The sequence below is a fragment of the Ceratina calcarata genome, unplaced genomic scaffold (genome assembly GCF_001652005.2).
Source record: "Ceratina calcarata isolate Rehan_Ccalc_2016 unplaced genomic scaffold, ASM165200v1 scaffold337.2, whole genome shotgun sequence".
In the NCBI taxonomy this organism is placed as follows: domain Eukaryota; kingdom Metazoa; phylum Arthropoda; class Insecta; order Hymenoptera; family Apidae; genus Ceratina; species Ceratina calcarata.
In genome coordinates this window covers 32,306-53,730 of record NW_017156497.1, presented here as the reverse complement: position 1 = coordinate 53,730, position 21,425 = coordinate 32,306, and the positions used below count along the sequence as shown (strand labels likewise).

Sequence of the window (21,425 nt, the reverse complement as noted above, 5' to 3'; positions counted from 1 at the left end):
GTTTTATTGCTGTTCTTCCTCTTGTCCCTCGTGTTCTCTAGCTCCGGAGTTCTGTCGTCGTCGTCGTCGTCGTTGTCGGTTACTGTCCGATCGTTCGATACTCGGTCGTTCTCGTCCTCGATCGTCGCGATACTTGAACGTGCTTCGACGTCGCTCTGTTTTTCGTTGTCTTCGTCGGTCTTTGTATGCTTGGATTTCTTTTTCTTTCTTACCGATTCGTCGTCCCGCTGCTGCTGCTGCTTCTTCTCCTCCACCGTCGTCGATTCTGAATGTTCTGCTGTCGAATCGTTACGCTTTCGCTTTTTACTCTTTTTCTCCTCTTTTTCTCTTCTCGTCTTCTTCTGGTCGTCGTGATTCTTCTCCTTCTGGTTGTCGTCCGGTTCGGAGGTATTCGTAACGTTTGTTTCTTCTTCGTTCTCGTTGTCCATTTCCATTCCTTTCCTCCGTTCCTCCTCGTCGTCGTCGTCGTCGTCATCGTCTCCGTCGCCGTCGTTCTCTGTTCTCGGATTTTGCTGCTCTTCGTTTAGATTTCCTCTGATTCTTTTTACCACGTCTTTCTCTGGCTCGTCGAAAGTAGTTATGCTGAGTAGTTCCTCGGGAGCTGTGTACGAAGGTAAGATACGTCCCTTCTTTTGAAATGCCTGATGCGGGACAAACCGGGACAATGAGAAACACGGATAGATAGATCGATGATACGACGATAACGATTGACGAGACTTTGCGATGTTTTCGTGTCTCGCGATGACGTTTCATTCCTACGTCTATCTACGCTTACCTTTAAACATTCCTCGGCACTCTCGGGTTCGTCGAACTCGATGAACGCGAAACCCTTGATTTTCCTGTTCTGGTTGTTGTTGTTGTTGTTGTTGTTGTTATTAGTGTTGCTGTAGTTTTTCTTGAACCTGGGTATCGAGACGTATACGACTTGGCCGTACTGGGAGAACATGGATTTCAGTGTTTCGTGGTCCGCGTCCGGAGGCAAATTTTGTACGTACACCGTGCAGTCGTCTATGTTTTCCTTCTTCCGTCGGACTATAGGAGTCACGCGACGGACCTTCATTCCGTCTTCCGACAACGAAAGGATCGTCGTCGCCCCCCCCGTCGCCGACCTCGATACTTGCAGAGCTTTGGCTATTCTGTTCACGTCGGTGGTCAACTCCTTGATTTTGTTGAACGTTAGAAACACGTTCAGGTCGACGTCTGAAATTGAATGTGAATGAAGCGTGTTTCGCGCGTGCATGGATGTCGCGATGCTGATGATGACGATCGTCGAGATGCCGGATCGGATAATGAAACGGATCGAAGTGTCAAAGGTTTGAATTGCTCACATGGATCGTCCTCCTTGATCAGACTGCTCAGAAATCTGTCTTTCCTTAGATTCGCGTCGCTGAAGTAGAATTCCATTTGTTTCAATATAGCAGCGTGCAAAGCTTTCTTCCTCAATCTTGGTTTGTTTCGGTTGTTGCGAGAGACGCCTGTGTCTTTGTCGATGATCGCCGCCTCCCCGTGCTTGTCGTTCGTTGATTTCTGCCGCCGACGCTGCTGCTGCTGACGCTGCTGCTGCTGCTGCTGCTGCTGCTGCTGCTGCTGCTGCACTTGTGGCACAGGAACTCTTTCAGAGTCCAGTTCCATGTCGGATTGCTGTTCTTCCATCACCATTGTCGGCGTTGATTGATTGTCGATTCCTTCGAGATTGAACTCTTGTTACTATTATTACGATATTACTGTTATTACGATACCATTTCCATTCGACTATTTAGAGTTACTCTAGAGTACGATACGCAATGATCTTGGAATTGATGTGACGTTTCTTTTCGACGAGAACTGAATTCGTTTTCATCGCGTTTCTACTTACTACTGGCTTTGGTCGTGAGTGAATCGCTCGTACAGACGTGAACTCGTGACTTGGACTCGGTCTAAAATCGTACGATTTATTGTCGTCGTCGTCGTCGTCGTTGTTGTTCTTGTTGTTGTACCATGTTGAACTTGGTTGAACTTTCGAATCGTCCGTATTGGCAGCAGTGATGAGATACGGGCCGGGTTTTCTCGCGCATGTGCGGCTTTTTCAATAACGTATGTTAACGCGCATATTTTGGAACCCAAGGGGTTCTCGGATTCCTGGAAGTAATATTGACGGGAAAAGACCGAGACGAAGACTGATGCCGGTAATATTGACGGGAGAAGACCGAGACGGAGACTGTTGTCAGTAAAATTGATGTTCAATTTGTAATCGTTTTCGCAAAATTATGCAGGGCGACCGCGGCGCCCCATTCTATCGAAAATTGTACATTACTGATGCCGAAAAAGTCGCGCATGTGCGAGAAAACCCGGCCCTGATTGGCCCTCATCACTGATTGGCTGTCCGTTCACATACGTACTGTGTTTGTGTGTATGCGCATGCGCGGCATTTTCGGTACTATGTCATGTATCATGCATGTACTAGATGGGAAACACGAAGCTTGGACATGAGCACTTTTATTTCCTGCGTGCGCATGCTCGTGTGTGTAAAAATACGAAAATATCGTATTGCTTGACGCTGGAATACGCTTTGTTTCACGTTTATGATTCGGTGAAAGAATCGATCGAACTTTAACGTCGAACGTATATATTTATATATGAATAATTTCGTAATTCGTGTTCGATGTACTTATCTTGTCTTCGCGCGATCGATGACCGATTAGTGGCCGTTGCTGCTGGCAGCACATACTGTACATACATGAGTAGCGCGAGGTAAATCTATTCGCTTGAAAATCTCGAGTCATTCGTGTCATCCATGGCGTGATTGTTGAATCCGAAACGCGTAATACGATCGGTTGAAACGATTGATTGAAAGATTGATTTCGAACGATGGAAGAGATGGGTATTATCTTGCCCGATAAGGTACTTTCATTACCGTTCTTACTTTCTCTCTGTGTGTCCGTGCGTGTGTGGGTGTGTGAAAATTAATTGAACAACGGTTTCGGAATCGTCCAGATTCCAAACTGGTCTCTCTCTTTCTCTCTCTCTCTCTCTCTCTCTCTCTCTCTCTCTCTCTCTTACGCCCCCGTCTGTCTCTGACCCCGATTTTACGTTTCAATCGCGAGTTTGATCACAAATTCGAATTTTTATTGAATTTCGTAGGATATTGGAGAGATGGATTGCAAACCGATGATCGGACATTATACCGGTGCTGTTGCTGCTACTGCTGGGGATGAATTGGACGTGGAAGATCTTTATACCAAGTACAAGGTAAAACCGGTGAACCACCGAGCAGTCTAGCACTGTATCCGTGTACGAGTTGTGATTTCTGATCTCTGTACCGTCTGTACGATGTCGTTGAATCCAAATTGTACGTTTCGGTTCGTCGTTTCACAGAGACTGCAGAGGATGTTGGAATTTCTCGAGGTACAGGAAGAGTATATTAAAGATGAGCAACGTAACTTGAAGAAGGAGTATTTGCACGCTCAGGAAGAAGTGAAACGCATACAAAGCGTTCCTTTGGTCATTGGCCAATTCTTGGAAGCTGTGGACCAAAATACTGGCATTGTGGGCTCCACTACCGGCTCCAATTATTACGTACGGATTCTTTCTACCATCGACAGAGAATTGTTGAAGCCTTCCGCCAGCGTCGCTCTTCATAAGCACAGCAATGCTCTGGTAGACGTTCTGCCACCTGAGGCCGATTCCAGCATCTCGATGTTGCAAGCAGGTTCGATTGCCGTCTTGCCGCCGTCGTCGTCGTCGTCGTCGTCTTGCGCGCGTTGTTCCGGTTCTGATTTCTTTTTCGTTTCGATTGCACAGATGAAAAGCCTGATATCCAGTACAGCGACATCGGGGGCATGGATATGCAGAAGCAAGAGATCAGAGAGGCGGTCGAACTGCCTTTGACTCATTTCGAATTGTACAAGCAGATCGGTATCGACCCACCGAGAGGTGTGCTGATGTACGGCCCTCCTGGATGCGGCAAAACGATGCTCGCGAAAGCTGTGGCTAGACACACTACAGGTACGAGATAGAAAGAGAGAGGAATTCGACGATTGGTGTTGAGAGTGTTTCATCGTATCTGCGATTATGAGCGAGTCTCAGCTCACATCGCACGCGGTGAGAACCTTTTCGCGACCGATCGGTCGATCGATCGATGTTCCATCTGCGATTGATACCGGCTGCGTTCTTTCAGCTGCATTTATTCGCGTGGTGGGATCAGAATTTGTACAGAAATATTTGGGAGAGGGACCGAGAATGGTCCGCGACGTTTTCCGTCTGGCTAAAGAAAATTCGCCTGCGATCATATTCGTCGACGAGATCGATGCTATAGCGACCAAGAGATTCGATGCCCAGACCGGTGCCGATCGCGAAGTCCAGCGTATACTTTTGGAATTGCTGAATCAAATGGATGGGTTCGATCAGACTACAAACGTGAAAGTTATAATGGCTACGAATAGGTGAGGCTGTTCATCGAACGTCTCTGTCACCCGCTCTCGCACTCGCTAGTTATCGTCTGGCTAATGTCATTTCTGTTCTGGTTTTGTCGTTGACAGGGCTGACACGTTGGATCCTGCATTGTTGCGTCCGGGTCGATTGGACCGAAAGATCGAATTCCCTCTGCCTGACCGTCGCCAGAAACGTTTGATCTTTTCGACGATCACGGCAAAGATGAATTTGAGCGAAGAGGTGGACTTGGAGGATTACGTGGCGAGACCGGACAGAATCTCCGGGGCTGATATCAACGCTATTTGCCAGGAAGCAGGAATGCACGCGGTTCGCGAGAATCGGTACATAGTCCTGGCGAAGGACTTTGAGAAAGGATACAAGAATAATATCAAGAAAGACGAGTCTGAACATGAATTCTATAAGTAAGAACGATGACGACGGGCAGCGATGAGCAGGCGGAATATTGATATACGCGGCGGCGCTACCACCGTTGTCGTTCGTGTCACGTTTGTCTAATGTCTATTTGCAACTACATGTAATATGAATATAATAATCAACATGTACGTTTACATAAATTCTACTCTTTTTACTTCCTGTCTGAGACTGAGAACTGACGTGTTGACTCGCGGTCACGTGTGTCACGCTACTGCTGCCACCTGTGTACTGCTTGCCTACCTACGCCTGTGCTGCTGCCTGCCGGCTGCGATCTGTATGAGTGATTCGGCTAAAATGCTAAAATGTCTGACGCTTTTCACGTATTATTGGGATCGTTCACGTTTGGTTTAGAGAAATACGCAGCAGCAGCAACGACGAAGTGGATTTGAAACGAATCGTAAAATCGAGTAAACCCACCGAGTAAACGACCAGAATCTTTCGTCGCATTCGTTTCGGTCGATATGTGTACTTGTCCTCGGTTATTACTTAGCAGCACTCTGCACAAGGTGAGTTTTAACAAACACCAAGAAACGTGTTTGCTTCTTTTCATTTCCCCTGTCCCCGATTGCTCTTTTTGCCAAGTAGTTTCTTTTATTCCAAGTCGGCTCGTTCACGTCGACCGAATTGTGTTGTCGGTTCATCGTCGTCGTCGTCGTCGTCGTAGGCGTCGTCGTCATCGTCGTCATCGTTGCGTAGAACTGTACGCGATGCAAGGCAAGTATGAGTATAACCTTAAGAAGTGCCCGTTCCCATGTCCGCCGAATGGAGAAAGATTAGGTGGTCCGGGAACACTCGTTTCATTACACTTGTTATTATCTTTTAGATTTCCTTCGAAAGCTCCGCCGTTCTACCGACCTACCTACCTAGGTATACGTGTATCTAACATGTAGGTGCATTCTACGTTTCGACCAGTTTTTTACCGGTGTATCTACGATTTCTTTTTCTCGAAACTATTTCTTTTTACTATGTTGGTCCTGACGACGATTATGCATCGATACTGTATATGTTGTAGTTGTGTAGTACGTGTAGTATATATACCTGTACATTTGTACGTTGTACTGTTCCTCTGTGCTTCTTACGAGAATTTTTTTTCTTCTTTTTTTATTTTACGAACATCATCATTGTCGCCTCGTGTATAAATTCACTGTACGCATATATATATATATATATGTGTGTGTGTGTGTGTGTGGGTGTGTGTGTATATATGTGTATGTGTTCACTTTGTAGAATATGAAGCGCACGTATTGAGCATGGCGAACGAAGCTTTTGTTAATCAGCTCCTGATAATCGTTGAGTAATGCATGAGAAAGTGAGGAGGATAATGATGACGACGACAGAGAGGGACGTAATTTGTAATTCTTCACAAGGTGAGCGATTTATCTGACTCTGAATCCCAGTTTTGTTTCTTGCTATAAATAAAATATATACATATATTGTCGTGACTCGGGTAGTATAATTTTGTACGTACAGAGAGCAAAGCTTTTTAAACAGAATCGTTTACGATTGAAAGATGCTTATGCTTCAGAGGAACCGACACCACTGGACGATGATACTCGCAATCCTGTGATCGACGATGTACAAATGTCAGAGACACCGGATAGTGCGAAAAGTCAACGACGACAAGAACAACGAGCCAATGATGGAGACACGCCCACGCCGTTGGAGAGCCCAAAGTTGCTCAAGCCCGTGCTAGGAAAGCTTCAAGCCAAGAAGAGATTGTTGGCGTTCGCCAACAAATTCAACGTCCTACCGAAAGCTCAGCAGAATAAAAGCAGCCCGCAAACTCCAGAGTCCAAGAAATTGAAGACCAAGACCAAGACCAAGACGAGTGCGACAACGAGAGACGATGGAAAATCATCGCAGAATCATTCTTCGAACATTGGATTAGACTCGGACTACTGCTACTACTACTACTACTCCTCCTCCTCCTCACCCTCCTCCTCCTCTGTGCAAGTTCACAACAATAGGCATTCGAGTAGTGGTGATGGTGGTGTCGGTAGTAGTAAATCAAAAAAAAAAACAGGTACGATACTCTCTTTTCGATTGATTTGGATCGTCCAAATTTCCTCATATTTATATTTCGTACTTTTTCGTTTTAATCGTAATTGTCTTGTGTAATTATGCAGAGGAAAAACGGGTACTCGCTATTGAGGAGATCAGGAGGGAAGAATCGAAGAGTAAAATGTTATTAGCCGAAGCTATGGCTGCAGGTACACAGGATTGTCGATGATGATGATGATGATGATGATGATGATCGATTTCGATTTCGAAGTGGTCGACGTGGGGCACCGACTATACTGAATTGTTGTTTTCTGTTGTTTTACAGCTAATTTGGAAGAGGAGAGCTATGTAAATAGGAATGTACAGAATTTGCTGGAGAATGTAAAGATAATGAGAGACAGGTCGATGAGTAGACGAGACGTAGAAGTGACTGCTGACGACAGCCTGCCTCGTAAGAGTACGTCGAAAGAAAATAAATGTTCCGAAAGGTATCTGACACCCGCGACAACGCAAAACGATTTCAATAACGTGTTCAATAAGTAGCTTCTCTTCGTTTATATTTGCGTTTCATCTTGTTCGTTCGTCGATCGACTGACTGATTGATTGATTGATTGATTGATTGATTGATTGATTGATTGATTGATTGATTAGCAGGAAACGACAGCACGCACCAGCAGTAGCAGCAGGAAAAGAGGAACGGAGAGTAAACAGTGTTGGTAAAGAGAAAGAACGGCAGTACAAGACGAGAGAACGTAGAAGAGATAAGGATAAACGAGACGATAACAGACACGAAGACAACAAAGATAGAAAGGAGGAAGATAGGGAGAAGAATAGGGATAATGAGAAACATAAATGGGATGACGTTCGCGAGAAGAAAGAAAAGAGGGAGAAGAGAAATGAGCATACGTCGCAAGAAGCAGGGACCGAGGTGAAAGATCTGAATAAGAAGGATAAAGAAAAGGAGAAATGTGCGATGCGTTCTATGACGTGGGTGGAATTCAAGAGATTGAATGTAACGATCGACGATTTTATTGAAATCAGAAAACGTGATTATTCCGATCGGCCAGCAGTGAGAAGCAGGTAGATTTGTATTCGGGTTCGTCGTCCGATCTTCGTCTTCCACCTTCGCGTTCCCTTCCAATTGACTCCCGTTTTCCCTCTGACACGTGAAAACTATACACACAGACACACACATATATATATATATATTTCGATACATGTTTGACAACGACGACGAATGATTTTTATTGAATTTTACACGGCAGCAGAACGGGTGAGGATTACCTGCGTCACTTCGAGCAACTATTAATGTTGAGCGACGATCGTTTGAAACGATTCGCTTTCGTCGCCGAAGGACTCGACGGCGGTCCTAAACAGTACCCTCCGGAATCGATCAGAACGACTAAACGAGGAAAACCTCAACTGTTCTATGCGGAAAATCCACGAGTATCGCTTTTTATCGGCCACCAACGAATTCTTCAAGCGGTCACCGCTGATCATCGGGAAAAAATGCGGGAGATTTGCGAGCCAGATCTTACACGACGACGACGACGACGGTAACGATTGTTGTCACGGTTTTCTCTGCGACTTTCGCTTTTCCGCTTTACTACAATCCACAGCTCCCCCTCCCCCTCCTCACCTCTCTTTTACCCACTCAAATTCTAACGATTTCAGAGACGATGACGATGACGATGACGATCACGATGACGATCACGATGGCAACGTTACCGCACTGCTGCGGCAACAACAGGAGGAGGAGGAGAAGGCTCTACGTGTGCGTAACTGGTATTTGAAAATAGCGATCGGCAAATGTGATCTCAGCCAACAGGATTCTAACACTAAGAAGTGGCATGCGATTAACGCGATGCAGCTACCCAGATCGAAGTGGGACAGCGAGGACGATGAAGATGATAATGATGATGATGACGGCTTGTCGATGAACGATCTCGAGAAAGATATCGAGACGCAAGTAAAATCTGCAGCAAGCAACATTACGCAAGGTGAGAATAATTTAATTTTAATTTAATTTAATTTATTCAATTTACGGGCAGTGCCCAGTATAACATGTGATAGAAGCATATAAACAAAATATGATATAAACACAGAAAAAAGAGAACAAAAAATTCAAAAATATAACCTAGCATACTCGCTTACAAAAAAAAAAGAAAACAATGAAAGTACAGAATTGTCACTACAAGATTAGTGAAAACTAAGCCACAGAATATTTAATACGAAGTTGATTTCAGAATTGGGAAACCAAGTTGCTCCTCCCGATCGTGATGGTGGTGATGCTACTGGAGGAGGGTCTAGTTCGGTAGAAGAGAATACCAATAACGACGACATTGACGACGACGACGACGACGACGACGACGACGCTGGACAACGGAAGGAGAAGGAGAATAAAGACCAGGTGAAGCAGGTTTCTAAAGTTAAAAGCGACAAAGTCGACGACAATGGCCAGCAACAGTCCTCTGCATCACTTCTGATCGCCGAAGGCAATGAAAAATTAGCATCGGAATACGAACAGTTTATGAAGATGGTCTGCAGCGATATCCCTAAAGAACTTTCCTCCTCACCGCCCAAACAAGCTTCGTCGTTGAGCTACCACGAGTTTAACATCGAGACTAACGTTCCGCCGCCTGAAGACAACAATTACCCGCCGTTCGTCGAGCACGGTAATATATCAGAATCTGACACTACTACCACTACTGCTAATAAGAAATCGTCGTTGCCGTGTAAAGTGGAAGACAAGTGCAAGATCGATGAAATTGGGAATGCAGAGAAAGTTCTAAAGATCGACAACGAGTCGACGGCCGGTTCTTCTACTGCTGCTGTTGCTGCTGCTGCTGCTGCTGCTACTACTACTACTACTACTAGTACTACTACTACTACTACTACTACTACTACTACTACTACTACTACTGCTGCCGCTACTGCTGCTGCTGATTCTGCTGCTGATTCTCGTCAACGATATCCGTCGGTTACATCAGCCGACAAACATTCGATAACTGAAGATAAAAATGTGCACGAGAACAATGTATCGGAAGACTCGAAGTCGATACCCAGCGATTGGGAGAACGTTCAAATCAAAGTGGAACGTATGAGCGACGAGAATTCCGAGTGCCGAGAGAACAGGAAACAGAAGAAGAGGAAAAAAAAAGTACGTTCCAGCAGCAGCGACGAGCAGTCGAGTTCGTCCAGTTCCTCCGTCGAAGAGGAATCCGCCGGGGAGGACGACAAGAAGAAGAAGAAGAAGAGGAAGAAGCGAAAGAATAGAAAGCGAAACGTGTCACACGATTCGGAATCGGTCTCAGATTCCGACAGCAGCGACAGTTGCAGCACCAGCACCACCACCAGCAGCGGCAGCAGCAGCAGCAGCACCAGCAGCAGCAGCACCAGTAGTAACAGCAGTAGCAGCAGCGATTCGTCCAGTTCCGACGACACAAGAACGAAGAAGAGAAGACAGAAAAAACGAAGAGCCGAGAAACGGAAAAAGAAATTGAAAAAATTATCAAGAGCGAAGAAGAAGAGGAAAAGGAAGATGGTGAGCTACGCTTCGTCCAGCAGCAGCGACAGCAGCAGTAGCAGCAGCAGCAGCAGTGATTCGTCCGACGAGGAGCAAAACAACAAGAAGAAGAAGAAGAAAAAGAAGAAGAAGGCGTCGCGCAAGAAATCTAGACAAAAGAAAAAGTATAATAAAGAGGGAAACGCGAGCGAAGACATGGTAAAGGTGATACAAAAATCGGGTTCGGAGTCGTCGGAGAATTCTCGGAAAAAGAAGGTTAAAGATGAGACGACGGCGGCGGTGGTGGCGGCGACGTCTTCGGGTGAACGAGGTAAAAAACGAGATAAGCACGAGGTATGGGGGAAGGAACGAGAACGACAACTGGTATACGGCAAGATTCGTAAAGACGAGGATAAGAGGAGTAAATCCGATGAACAATACTTGGAAGAATGGGAGGAGGTAGTGCTGGAACCAGAGAAAAGCGAGAGGAGGAACAGAGAGAAAATAGACGGGACTATTGAAATTATAGGAAAAGGGAAGAACGAACGGAGGAGTAAGGACGAAAAGACGAAGAAGCAGGATGCAGAATGCTTCACAGCGAAGCAGCAGCAGCAGCAGCAGCAGCAGCAGCAGCAGCAGCAGATGGACGTTGTACAAGTGAAAACGATAGACGACGTCGAAGGGAAATCGAAGAAGAAGAAGAAAAAAAAGGACAAAGAAAGGAGAAACAGTAGCAGCGGCGAGTTCTTGGCTGACTGGACCGAGAAGGAGAGCGAACGTATGATTGAACAACACGTGACGACGACGACTACAACGACGACGATACAAGAAGTCGAGAGGTCGAAGAAATTAGACAACAAGAAGAAGAAGAAGGAGAAGTGGGGTGAGACTGAATTCGATACTTTGAACGTCCCTTCGTTGACGCAACTCGAAAGAGAAGTGACCAAGAGGCAATTGCTGGCCGACGAATGGGAGGTCGACAGCCTGGAAGCTGTACCCTGCGACTTGCTGCTGCTAGCTGCTGCTGCTGCTGCTACGACTTCGACCGGAAAGAAAGCTTCGCGTTCTTCGAAGAAATTGGAGAAGGAAGTTCGTTACGACAAGAAAACGGACACGTATATCGCTATAGAAAAGGAATCTTCGAGAGAATCTAAGAGTACGAGGCAGGACAGATTGTCCGCGATGAGGATATGGGAAGAGGAAGAGGAGGAGGGAGAGAGGGAAGCTATAATGCTCATGGAACAGAGGAAAAAGAAAAAGAAGAACGACTGGAACGTCGAACGTCACGAGGAGATGTACTCGCGAGAGAAGAGTGATAGAAAGACGACGAGCATCGATACAGTACCGACGATCCATGCGATTTCTACGATCGATGCTGCTACTCCTACTGCTGCTCCTGCTCCTGCTACGGTTACGGTCCACAACGAAGCTCATTCGGGTAAGGAAGAAGATGCGGCGCCGGCGGTGGCGGATACGTCGTCGATGAAGCACGATACCGTTTCCATACGGAGGAGCAAGAAGAGTCGTTGGGACATAACGTCGCAAGCCGAACAAGAGAAGATAGATGAGCTGAAGGCTCCCGTCATGTGGGAAGAGGAAGAAGAAGCAGAATGGATAAAGATGAATAAAGTTTGCGACGACACGATATTACCGAAACCCAAGATCAATGATAAGAACGTTGTACTCGAACAATTAAAGAAATCTAAAGGTTTCGCGACTAGTTCGAATATCGATCTGTTCTCGAGAAAATCCCACGACACGGAGTTGCTCGAGCCGTCGTCGTCCTCGTCCTCGTCCTCGCCTTCGTCTTCGTCTTCGTCTTCGTCGTCGTCGTCGTCGTCGGCGTCGTCGTCTTGTCCCGTTGTCACGGGTCCGGAAGAGCACGGAAGCAAGTCGAGACGCAAATCCGAGACGAAAGAGCTTACTGCCACGAACGAGACCACTATAGATCGGCAGCGGCGAGGACGGTTGGACATGTTCGAGATGAACGCGGTATTGTACAGTCCCAGTTCTCCGGCCGCGTCTCAGAAATCTGAGGAGACGAAGACCCCGGTTCTCGATACCGACACTGGCGTATCAACGAATGTAAACCTGAAGCAGGGGCAGAGCGATCCCCGCGAAAAATCGAAGACTGAAAATCTGATTCCGAAATCCGACGAACAACAGTTAATTTCGAACATACCTCTTTGGATCGGGACGGGAAAGTATCGGGACGGGATGTTCGGGGCACAGAAGCCTAAGAAGGAATTCGAACAAACGAGCACGGTCCTCGGAGCACGAGAAGAACACAAAGAGACGGCTGTTAAAACGACGAGCGAAGCCATCGAGAGCTATGAGCGCGATTTCCCGATCAACGAATCAGGTCCCAATTACAAGTCTTCTTTGGACATATTTGCCAAATACGAGTGCGAAGAGTTACAGAAGTTATCGACAACCACTACTACTGTCGCTGTTGCTGCTGCTGCTGGTACTATTATCGCCGCTGAGAAGAAGAACGTCGTGGAATATGAACCGGAGGAGTTCCGCGAAAAATTAATCAGCAAGAACAAAGAAGCTTCGAGTCCGTCCGTCGTCATTGGTACACGGAAGACCGGGGAAGAGAACAAAGCGCCGCTTAAATTGATCCCTAAACAATTGTTAGTCAGGCGAAGCAACGAACGCGTGAAAACGAAATTGCTTTCTAACGCGGACAGTTCTCTGCGACACTCTACTACGACGTTGCTCTTGAACGCCCACAAGAAGAGGCTGAGGGAGTCGCAGATATCGAAAGACGTCTCTCGTGGCAGCAGCGGCGACGGAGGAGACCCGTTCCGAAAGATCGAAAGCGAGAAGAACACGGTCGGCAGCGGTAAGGCAGACGAGAAAGATTTACTTATTCCCGAATCGACCGTCGTCGTTGCCACTGCTGCTGTTGCCTCGAACACGGAGCAGATCACGATCACGGATGTTAAAATAGATTCGAAAGACTCGTCGTCGACGATAACGGTGAAGAGACCAGTTATCATCACCACCACCACCGGTACGAAGTCAGACTCTCCGATGGGAGCGATGAAGCTAAATTCCATCGTCGAGGAGTCTGACAAGACTGATGGTGATCGAGTGATGATCGTCAAGAGATCTAGAATGCCGAGTAGCAGCAAAGACATTAGCGACGATGAGAGTCAGAGATCGATAGTGTCTAGTAGAACAGAACAGAAGAGGAAGGGCAGTCCTAGCAGCAGCAGCAGCAGCAGCAACAGCAACAGCAGCAGCAGCAGCAGCAGCAGCAGCAGCAGCAGCAGCAGCAGCAGCAGCAGCAGCAGCAGCGGCGGTGGCGGCAACAGCAGAAAAGAGAATGGAGAAGACAAACAAATTCGAGACATTCGTAGTAAAGTGAAGAGGGAGAAGTTCAGTAACGATAGAGACAGGAGAGACGGCAGTCGAGGCTCGAAGGATTATAGCGGAGGCAGCGGCGAGGGCAAGAGGAGGAGATGGTCCAGTCCTTTGAGTAGTGGTAATGACGGACGCAAGAAACGAAGGAGGAGCTGTTCCTGGGAATATGAAGAGAACCGCGAGAGTCAGAGTCGCAGCTGGAGTAGAAGTAGAAGTAAAAGTCCAAGAAGGAGAGAAGACAAACGGTCGAGGATGACGGATGAAAACAGATCGTCGTCAGCGTCGGCGACAGGTAGGTCGACAGGTAGAATCGATGACGACAGGAGGGAAAGGTCTGCGAGAAGTCCACGATTAACCACGAATAAAGGTGATTAATTTTATTTGTCGGCATCTCGAGGCACGATCTTTGTATTAATTTAACCGTGCTCGTTTATGCGTACAGATCATTTTAAGAAGCATCACGGATCTGCCGACAAGGGTCGAGACGAATGGAACAGGAGGAGGAAGTACGATGAAAATAGATCGTACGAATCGACGGTAACGGCGGAAGTGTTGAGGGAAAGAAACGTGGCAGAGGAAACGACCAGGCACAGAGATAATAGATCGTTTCGCGAAGACGATCGAAATTTATGGGCGTACGAGGCAGCCGAAAATGTTCTCTCGAGAGAGTCCGCCGAGTCTGTGGAATCTTATCAGAATCCGAGCCATCAGGATCTGAACGCAGCAGCGGATTACACGGAAGAAAAATACTACAGGGACGAGAGCATAGAAAGAGACGTTATGGAAGGTCCCTTTCATTTGAAATACAAACGGCACCACCACAGGTACGCGAAACGCGATGTTTATTACTACTTAATTAATAATAGAAAACGATGTGCGTGTGTGTATATTAATGTAAAAATTGTCGATTCAAGAAGAAATAAGAGCGGTGGTGCGAGGCGGGACAGGGACAGGCACCGCGGCGACTGGGAGAGGAGAGACAGAGAATTCGAACTAGACAGGCACGTTCGAAGGACCGAAAGATCATCCCGACGTCGTTCGTCTCCGACAAGATCGAGAAGATCATCGCCGTCGTCGTTGTCTCATTTCCGTGGACGTGGACGTTCCAGGTCGGCGTCCAAATCGTGGTCTAGATCCAGGTCTAGATCGAGATCGCGATCTCGATCCACGTCCCGATCTCGATCTATGCGGTGTTCCAGGTCCAGATCCAGGTCTGGATCTCGAACTAGATGCAGCTCGGGATCGAGAATGATTCGCTCCACCGCCGATCGTTTGCGTTCTTCTTCACGATCTTCCAGGTGAATATATCGTGTTGTAGACAGAAGGTAGACCGCGCGAACTTTATGCATTCGCGTACAAATAAACGCGCAGACACGCAAACACGAAAGCGAATGCATAAGAGGGATACGCGCGCGCGCGGTCTATAAATGTAGATTTATTGAGTTGTTGTCGGCTAATGAGTAAGGGAGTCTTGCTGTCGATTCAGATCACCATCGATTGGTGGGCGAGGTAGAATCAGCGAAAGCTCGAGGGAAAGGAAGGACACGGAACACGATAGTGTGAGACTAGGTAGCTGCCCCGACAGAGGCAGGCGAATAGAAACTATCGTGCAGTCCGTACTGTCCAGGAACTCGGACATGCAGATGGAGTCAGGTTTTCAGTATCCTGTTCTTACTGCTACTGCTGCTGCTGCTGCTGCTGCTGCTGCTGCTGGTGGTGGTGGTGGTGGTGGCAACGAGGTGGTCGTGAACGAATACTATTATACTGAAAATAATTTGACTTATCCGCCTTGCATTGACGACAACAACACGGGTTCTCCGAAACGTTTATCGCTTGACGATAGGTAAAATACATATACGAGAGATCGTGCTCTTAAACTTAGATACCCTTCCGCTTCCTTTCCACTCTGCCTAATCTACCGATAATCATTCTGAACCTCGAACACCAGCTACCCCACTCTTAGGCATCCCCCGTTCGATGATCCGAAGCCGAACTTGTGTGTACGACGAAACCGTTTCTCTTCGTTTTGTAGGCTTGAGCTGGAGTTGGGAATTAAAAAACAGAACGGTGTTCCGAGTGAGTACGACAGCTTCAACTCGCCTGTGTGTTACCCCTCGCCGAACCAGCAACAGCATTTGTATCGTCAGCAACCTACTACCGTTCTACAGGTACACTTTTTTATTTCCTTTTCGCGCCCGAATCCTTGTCAGAATGCATGCAGAATCGTGTCATTCACGTTAACTCGGATTCATCGCCGTGATGATAGGTGGGGAACGTGTTGCAAGTGGTGCCTGCAGATTTCAACGGACCACCGCCGCCGCCGCCGTCGTCGTCAGTGTCAATACGCGGCAGAGAATCGAACGTCGGATCCTCGTCGTCGTCGTCATCGTCGTCGACTCCGATCGTTCGCGGAGGATCGAACCAAGTAGTTCGCGTAGGTAATGTTCTTCAAGTCGTACCCACGTCGCTGGACTGGAGCGGACAGCCTTCCGCCTCCGACCAGTCCGCCGGAGGATTGATGTACCCCGCGACAGTCCCTCAACCTTCACCCGCCGCCGCCGTCGTCGTCTCATCTCATGTTCCTCTGTCCGTGCCCGTTCCAGTACCACCCGTACCCATGCCCGCCGTCGTGCCAACTATACCATCGTCGTCGTCGTCGTTGTCCTCGACGACCCCCGCCGGTTCCTGTTCTCTCTCTCCGATGCCTTTGTCGGTTCCTATTCCTGTTCCTGTTCCTGTACCTGTACCTGGCCCCACCTCAGCGGCGGCGGCGGCGGTACTATCAGCTGTGGGCCAAACTTATCCGAGGACGGAAGTCGCAGCGCCTAGTAAGTAACAGTTTCTGTACTCTTGTTTGCGCGCAATCGAATTCAACCGCGTATTTTATGCGAACGCGTTTATACTTTGTTATAGAAGTGCAGCCGGTACAGCCAGTCTATAATTACGAAGCGATTCTCGAGATGCGGAGAAAAGAGCAGGAGGAACGTAGACGATTGCGCGAGATTAAAAGGAAGGAGAAGGAACGTAGGCGAATCGAAAGAATTAATCGTCGGGCTCTCCGGTTACTGGAGAAGAGCAATCTGCGTCAAGCGGAGAGCCAACGGAAGAGTTCGGCTTTGGATCCGTCTGTGTTGAAAGCTCTACGAGAGAACGAAGAGCATACTGAATCGGCGGCGACGGAAGAACAGCAGCAGCAGCAGCAGCAGCAGACTTCTAGTGTTATCCCTGAAAAACAGGAGGAGGAGGAGGAGGAGGAGTATAAAGAATAAGAAGAGGACGAGGAGGATGCAGAAGAAGAAGACGAGGAAGAGGAAGTGGTGGTGCCCGTCGAAGAGGATGAAGACGATGAAGAAGAGGAAGAGCCCGAGGCCGAAGACGACGAGGTGGTGGAGGACGAAGAGGAACAACCGGAAGAGGATGAGGACGATGAAGAGGAGGTTGAAGAGAAATTCAAAACTAATAAAGTGAAGAACGATATCGAAGATGAGATCGCTGCGATTACAATGACGACCGAGGAGGCGGCAGCGGCGGCAGCAGCGTCAGCGGTGGCGACGGCTGTTGCTGGTAAAGTACAGATTGAAACGGAGTCCAAAGAGTGGCTGGAATTACCACTGCCGCCTTTGAAGGGAATTCTCGTCGCGTCAGGCTTCAGGTAAAATACTTTCAAGCATTCATTTTTACTGGCCTAATCCACTGACACCTGTAATCATCGTTACTCTACATGTTTCCTTTCTTTCGTGAACACTCTGCATTCAATTTAATATAGATTCCGTACTTTCCTTCACAGGAGAGCGTCGTCATCGTCGTCGTCGTCGGCGGCGGCGGCGGCGGCTGCGGCGGCGGCGGTTCCTAATGGTGGACACCTTGACGACTTGTTGTTGTCGTCGTCGTCCAGTCCTGAGCGCGATAACAGCGGAGACAATACGGACAAAGAGGATGACGACGAATTGAACGAAGATGAACTCATTGAAAATAAATCGGGGAAATCGAAGAGGAGATCGAGATCGAGAAGTAAACGGAAACAGAAGAGTAAGAAATCCGTAAAATTCGCGGATGGGATTAAACCTGGCGAGGGCACCAGTCCGAGCGGTGGCGAGGGAGACATGCCTTCGCCGCCGCCGCCTCCTACTTTGGCTACTCCGCGCTGCGCGGATGTCCGAGGAAGAGGATCGAGTTCGAGGAAGAGTAGCAGAAAGCAAGAGAAGAGGGCACGGCCACCGAAGACGAAGAAGAAAGTGAAGGTTCGTTCGTTCGTTTCTCACATCTCGGTAAATCCGACGATTTTAGCAATTTTTATTAAAATAATTTCTCTGTGCGTGTCTGTTTGTGTGTGTGTGTGTGTAGGTGAAGATAATAAAACTGAAGAAACCGCCGCGTGTCACACCGTTAACGGCAATGATGATGGACGATTCCGATGAACTGGACGACCGTTCGCCGCCTCCGGCACCGCCAGGATCTCCCCCGGCGCCGCACCTTTGGCCGAGTTATCTCTCAGCTTACAACGCGAACAGTCGTACCAACGAAGCTCAAACGGCGACGGCTCCTACGGTTTCTACCAGCACGGTTCAAGCTGTCACGCCGCCACCGCCGCCAACTCCGTTGCCCCTTTTAGTACCTCCTCCTCCTCTGAACTACACGATACAACCTTGTACGAAGGCGTGAGGCATGGTTCAAGTGGTGAAGACGAGAAAGGTAGACGACTGAAGCCTGGTATGATCCTGCAATCTTAAACGTTAGGATAGAGAGTTGTGCGAGACAGGAGATCGACTCCAGGACACTTTAATCGATCGAATCTCCTTGTGTGTGAAGAAAACAATGGAAATATCTGAAAATCAATCACCAGGGAATGATCAGAGAATTATTGTGGTCGTTAGTGACAATGTTCTGATTTGAAAATAATAGTTTTTGTAAATAGACTCATTGAAGATCACAAATAGAAAGTTACATCGTCTCGACGAATTCGTGTTATGTTTATATTATATTTTTCGATATGAGGAAGAGGCACAACGGGATAATGCTCGATAACAACACGGTGTATCGTACGAGCATTCAACTCTGTGTATGTGTGTGCGCGTGCATGAGAATATATGACGATCGTGAAGTAACTGTAAGAGAGGTGAATTTATCATTGTATATTTTACCTTTGTAGTTCAATAATTATTCGATTTAAGGATGTATTGGCTATAAAGTCAATCCCAAAAGTTTATGCGCTTTAGAAACGCATTTTTTAAAAAGAAATCAGACGTCGGAAGAACATTCCTAATAATAAACAACAACAAAAAAATTTTCGATTTTTCCGAGATTTTTCCAAGGGGTACCCCTTCAGATTTCTCGAAATTTTCGTTTTTTGCCAATAACTTCTAAACCGTTGGTTCTACGAGAAAATTGCATAGGACCTTTCTTGTAGAGGACGACGAGATCTACAATTTCCAATATATATCTCTCTCTATCTCTAATTGTTCGCGATTTTATTTGCACTTGGAAATATTTGTACATAATTATAGGTAGGTTTTAGATAAATTTCTAAATGATTGACATAGACAAAAAGAAGATGAGCCTTAGAAAACTTCCAATGTTCGTCGTCTGTACATACATACGCCGCTCGATGATTAACATGCGTATGTACAAGACTGTAATTACATTAAACGTACTGTTACTTTTTTCCTTTCGAGGCGAAGATTTACTTCCGCGGTTAAACTTCCATGAAGGGACGTTTAGAAAATTATCTATTTATATGAAATAAATGTAATTCTTTTAATAACAACGCTACCATGTCTGATCAATTGCGAAACGAGTTTATCCACACAGTCACACGATGCAAAACGAAGAAGAACTGTGATAAGAATTTATTATGTCCCGCCGCCGCGTCAGAGTGTCAGAGTACATCCGTTCCTCTCCGCCCTGCTCCTGCTGCAGCTGCTAACTGCAGCTGCAGTCGTCTTTGGAATCTTTCGGCAGAACGCAGAGCGAACAGAAATCGAAGATGAAAGTAGCTGTAGTCGGCGGTGGAATAATTGGTTTGACTACTGCCCTGCAATTAAAAAATGAATTGCGTAACGTCGAGTTGACTATTTTTGCGTCTGATTTTGATGATACGGTTAGTCACGTGGCTGCTGGCTTGTTTAGAATCGGTTCGTCTTATTCCGGGCCAACGGAGCAAGTGACAAGGTTCTCTGAGTTATCACTCGACACAATACTTATCTAAATTCTGATCTTTTTATTGATGATTGGAAAGTATATTTTGATGAATGTTCGCAGGGAATGGATTCGAGATTCGTACGAATATTACGATGATATCCGGAAATATGTAGATGCTTCCATTGCTGGTGTAACAAGCATTTCGGGCTATTTGTTTGCCAATTCCTCTCCAGACACTGTCAAAGTTCGTCGTCGTCTTATCCGTTTAGAATTTCGACTCGTAGACCATCGCAGCAGCAGCAGCAGCAGCAGTTATCCATTTGTAATAAATATGATTTGTCTGTTTCGTTTAAAATAGAATCGTTGGATGGAGAACTTGGTACCGATATACAGAAGAGTCAAAGACGAAGAGTTTCGATTAGTAGAGGGTAATTGGAAATACGGATCATTCTTTAGGACTCTGATCACCGAATGTAATTTGCATCTACCATGGGCACGTGAGAAGTAATGTCATAATATAATCTTGTATCTTTATCTGCGGTAAAAACATGTTTTACTGATATCTGCAAAATTTCCACTCATCAATTTCACACACGTACCCACATACAGATTGAACGAAAATGGGGTGAAACTGAAGACGATGAAAATAGATTCACTGAAAGAACTCGCGTCCCATTGGGATTTGATTATGAACTGCACAGGTCTCGGTGCACGCTCCTTGTGCAATGATAAATATCTCGTTGCTATGCGAGGCCAAGTGCTCAAGGTATGTATGTATGTATGTATGTACACGTGTACGACTTATGTCCTATTTGAAATGGTAACATATTTTATTGCGTATAGTATATAGCCGAACTAGCAAGTTAAATCGAGTTGAAATTTTATTTATCAACTATTTAGGTGAAAGCGCCGTGGGTAAAAACGTTTTTTTACGGAGAATTGGATACTTACATTATACCAGGCTTCAATGGTATGGTCACTCTTGGTGGCTCCAGAAATTTCGATTGCGAGAATACAAAAGTTTGCCCTCACGAGTCTGCGGCGATTAGTGAGAGGTGCAGAGGTCTGTTACCGGGTGTCATCGGGAAAGGTGAAGTCGTGCAAGAATTGGTTGGATTGAGACCGCACAGGGAGAGAAACGTCCGAGTGGAAGCCGAATGGATCTTCAATGGATCTTCCAAAGCAATCGTTAGTTCCAATCAAAGACGGTCCACGTGTGGTATATTACTTAACACTGTGATGTGAACAGCACACCACCTCATTCGTCATTACGTTACAGTTGGTTCATAATTATGGCCACGGTGGATACGGAGTGTGCACCGCACCAGGGACTTCCAAATACGCGGTTAAACTAGCCAGAGAGATGCATAAATCCTCCGTGGCGAAATTGTAGAAGGAAACCTGAACCGGAAGGATATTGTGTTCGGTGAGAGAAGAACCGAATATATACGCAGTTATACTTGTAATTAATCGTAAATCTTCAGTTATTCTCGTCAGATTATTTTCTACTGTTACTTCCTTTCTTCTGCTGCTGCTGCTGCTGCTGCTGCTGCTGCTGCTGCTG

General features: G+C 46.7%; 4 protein-coding genes and 1 long non-coding RNA gene across 6 annotated transcripts in view; 3 read left to right on the top strand and 2 right to left on the bottom strand.

Moving 5' to 3' along the window:
• The window catches only part of Larp7 (La related protein 7), an 8,487-nt gene extending 6,443 nt beyond the window's left edge, over positions 1 to 2,044 (bottom strand). Inside the window, exons 1-3 of one of the 2 annotated variants that reach the window (XM_026813545.1) lie at positions 1,856 to 2,044; positions 1,329 to 1,707; positions 985 to 1,200 (exon numbers count right to left, since the gene is read on the bottom strand). In XM_026813545.1, the coding sequence (XP_026669346.1) occupies positions 985 to 1,200; positions 1,329 to 1,659 (547 nt within the window). In that variant the 5' untranslated portion in view covers positions 1,660 to 1,707; positions 1,856 to 2,044. The remainder of the gene's footprint in view (positions 1 to 984; positions 1,201 to 1,328; positions 1,708 to 1,855) is intronic. The other variant, XM_018024765.2, reaches the window with a different exon arrangement.
• A 628-nt stretch (positions 2,045 to 2,672) lies between these two features.
• Rpt3 (26S proteasome regulatory subunit Rpt3) lies at positions 2,673 to 4,985 on the top strand. Its single transcript, XM_018024649.2, has 6 exons — positions 2,673 to 2,880; positions 3,121 to 3,228; positions 3,355 to 3,688; positions 3,781 to 3,984; positions 4,157 to 4,421; positions 4,518 to 4,985. The coding sequence occupies exons 1-6, from the start codon at positions 2,848 to 2,850 to the stop codon at positions 4,834 to 4,836; spliced, it is 1,263 nt and encodes a 420-aa protein (XP_017880138.1). The 5' UTR covers positions 2,673 to 2,847; the 3' UTR covers positions 4,837 to 4,985.
• A 117-nt stretch (positions 4,986 to 5,102) lies between these two features.
• LOC108625000 (serine-rich adhesin for platelets) lies at positions 5,103 to 18,896 on the top strand. Its single transcript, XM_026813544.1, has 19 exons — positions 5,103 to 5,351; positions 5,447 to 5,559; positions 6,073 to 6,212; positions 6,371 to 6,868; positions 6,972 to 7,055; positions 7,172 to 7,334; positions 7,498 to 7,926; positions 8,112 to 8,402; positions 8,521 to 8,846; positions 9,093 to 13,593; positions 13,630 to 14,090; positions 14,166 to 14,547; positions 14,638 to 15,021; positions 15,210 to 15,566; positions 15,756 to 15,891; positions 15,990 to 16,551; positions 16,637 to 17,375; positions 17,511 to 17,964; positions 18,068 to 18,896. The coding sequence occupies exons 3-17, from the start codon at positions 6,143 to 6,145 to the stop codon at positions 16,990 to 16,992; spliced, it is 9,000 nt and encodes a 2,999-aa protein (XP_026669345.1). The 5' UTR covers positions 5,103 to 5,351; positions 5,447 to 5,559; positions 6,073 to 6,142; the 3' UTR covers positions 16,993 to 17,375; positions 17,511 to 17,964; positions 18,068 to 18,896.
• Positions 18,897 to 19,170: 274 nt separating this feature from the next.
• LOC113464342 (uncharacterized) lies at positions 19,171 to 21,147 on the bottom strand. Its single transcript, XR_003389179.1, has 2 exons — positions 20,813 to 21,147; positions 19,171 to 19,754 (listed from the first exon to the last, which is right to left on the bottom strand). It is a non-coding gene; the product is annotated as an uncharacterized LOC113464342 (long non-coding RNA).
• Daao1 (D-amino acid oxidase 1) lies at positions 19,625 to 21,357 on the top strand. Its single transcript, XM_018024675.2, has 6 exons — positions 19,625 to 19,891; positions 19,982 to 20,105; positions 20,220 to 20,365; positions 20,471 to 20,627; positions 20,762 to 21,049; positions 21,141 to 21,357. The coding sequence occupies exons 1-6, from the start codon at positions 19,707 to 19,709 to the stop codon at positions 21,252 to 21,254; spliced, it is 1,014 nt and encodes a 337-aa protein (XP_017880164.1). The 5' UTR covers positions 19,625 to 19,706; the 3' UTR covers positions 21,255 to 21,357.
• Positions 21,358 to 21,425: the final 68 nt, after the last annotated feature.